This window comes from Aptenodytes forsteri, unplaced genomic scaffold (genome assembly GCF_000699145.1).
Source record: "Aptenodytes forsteri isolate BGI_AS27 unplaced genomic scaffold, ASM69914v1 Scaffold15, whole genome shotgun sequence".
NCBI classification, from domain to species: domain Eukaryota; kingdom Metazoa; phylum Chordata; class Aves; order Sphenisciformes; family Spheniscidae; genus Aptenodytes; species Aptenodytes forsteri.
The window spans coordinates 10952377-10954537 of NW_008795129.1; the positions used below are offsets into that span (position 1 = coordinate 10952377).

Genomic DNA, 2161 nt, shown 5'->3' on the forward strand with positions numbered 1-2161 from the left:
CACTCTCCATAACCACCAATGGGCGTCCACGCCGCCGCAGAAACAACCGCTGCAGCCGAGGCTTCGAGCCCAATGAGGATGGCACAGCTTGTGTGGGTGAGTGATGGCTGGGGCGCCCTGACCCCATGCCACCACAGCCTGGCTAAGCCAGTGGGCAGCAGCCCCAGAGCACCACCTTGGGATGCTGTTGCACCCCTGCCAAAGGCCTGGCCCCATCCTGTAACCTGCCAGGTGGCTGCCCAGCCACCTGCACCCCAGCTCTATATCTCTTCATCCTGTGCCTCCTGCTGAGCTGCCACTGACTCCCCTTCTCTCTTTCTTTCTCTTTTTCTCTCTTGCTCCTTCTCTCCTTCTCTGTGCAGCTCAAGTGGCCTTTTTTGGGGGATACCCCTCTGCCGGGAGCTGGCCTGGGCCCCCCCACCGCGCCCTCCTCCCTTTAGTTCTCGGACTCTGCCTTTGCCTCTATGCACTTTAATCCCTGCCTGTAACACGCCAGAGCAGCCTTGGCGGAAGGACTGGCCGGCCTCTGCCTGTCTCTCTCTTTCTCTCTCTCTTTCTCTCCATGTTGAACCACCCTGGAAGTGCTGGCTGTGCCCTATCGGGGTGGCCTGCAGTGGGACAGGCACGGAGCCTGGCTGCCCCTTGAACTGTGTCTGGGAAAGCAGCCCCAGGGCAGCGCCCCTTCACCGGCACCTCCCCGCCCCAGTGCTGCTCCTCCATGCTGGCGCCTCCCGGGCAGTCGCTTGCTCCGTCGACTCGATACCGTTCCATGTGCCTGCTGGTTTGGCCTGCGACGTGTGTACCCTGGAAGTGCTGGCTGTGCCCTATCGGGGTGGCCTGCAGTGGGACAGGCACGGAGCCTGGCTGCCCCTTGAACTGTGTCTGGGAAAGCAGCCCCAGGGCAGCGCCCCTTCACCGGCACCTCCCCGCCCCAGTGCTGCTCCTGCCATGCTGGCGCCTCCCGGGCAGTCGCTTGCTCCGTCGCCTCGATACCGTACCATGTGCCTGCTGGTTTGGCCTGCGACGTGTGTGCTTTGCCTGCCCCCTCTTTGGTGGTGGGGACCGCCCTCCCCAGCCCTGGCAGAGGAGGGTCCCCCCAGCCCTGTGGGGGAAGGACCCTCCTGGTCTGTTTTTTAATGTATTGACCCCACTGTTTGGAGTCGGACCCTGCTCAGTCTTCCAGCCCCTCTCCCGGAGAATCCCTTCCAATAAACTATATGCTGTCTATTAGCCCCGCCTGCTGAGCTGTGCGGGGCAGGGCTGTGCCCATGCTTCTGCCCACCCTGCCCTGGGGCTGCATGGGGAGGGTGCTTGGGAGTGTGGATCACCCCCAGCTCTCCCTGCCCTGGGGTCAGGAGCTGGCTGGAGGGTGCACGGTGGCCCTGGGCGCGCCTGCCCATCCCCGCTCCCAGCCCTGGGAGCGCATCCAGATGTGCAGAATTGGAGGGGATGGGGTGCAGCAGGCAGCGCTGCCCACACAGCAACAACAGGGCTGTGTTGCCTTCCTGCCGTGTGCTGTAACCCTGTGCCACTCTCTTCCCCACCACCAGACATCGACGAGTGTGCCCAGGGCTTGCACAACTGCAGCCAGCTCTGCACCAATACCCCTGGGGCACACGCCTGCCACTGCCGCCTGGGCTTCCGCCCCCTTGATCCCGCTGCCAGCCAGTGCCTGGGTGAGTACCTGCAGGCAGCGGGGCTGGCAGCCCACAGTGCCCACCCACCTGCTGCTGCCAGGCGCAGCCACGCTGCCCTGGGAGCCAGGACACTGTTTCCTGGGGTGCCCTGTTGTGCTCACAGCCCTGGTCCCAGCCAACCCAAAACACGGGGGGCAGGATGGACAGACTGTGGCTGTGCAGGAGTTGATGGAGTGAGGAGGCATCTGCTACCTGACAGCCTTGGGGACAAGCGGTGGCAGGACCACAGCTGCATGGCTGCAGGCATTGGAGATGCCTTTGTGTCCCAGCTTCACCCAGACCCAGAGCTGCTCCCCCCCATACCCCCTCCATCCCCTGCCCTGCCAGATGAGCCCCGTACCCTTGGCGCAGCTCTGACCCTTTCCCCTTCTTTTCCAGATGTAGATGAGTGCCAGGCACAGCCTGGCCCCTGCGACCATATCTGCCACAACAGCCACGGCTCCTTCCACTGCCATTGCCAACAC

General features: G+C 63.9%; 1 protein-coding gene across 1 annotated transcript in view; it reads left to right on the top strand.

Annotated features, from left to right (window-relative positions):
• Positions 1–2161, top strand: part of CRTAC1 (cartilage acidic protein 1) — a 12972-nt gene that overhangs the window by 10577 nt on the left and 234 nt on the right. The window contains exons 15-16 of the mRNA XM_019471637.1: positions 61–96; positions 1551–1676. Coding sequence (XP_019327182.1) covers positions 61–96; positions 1551–1676 — 162 coding nt within the window. The remainder of the gene's footprint in view (positions 1–60; positions 97–1550; positions 1677–2161) is intronic.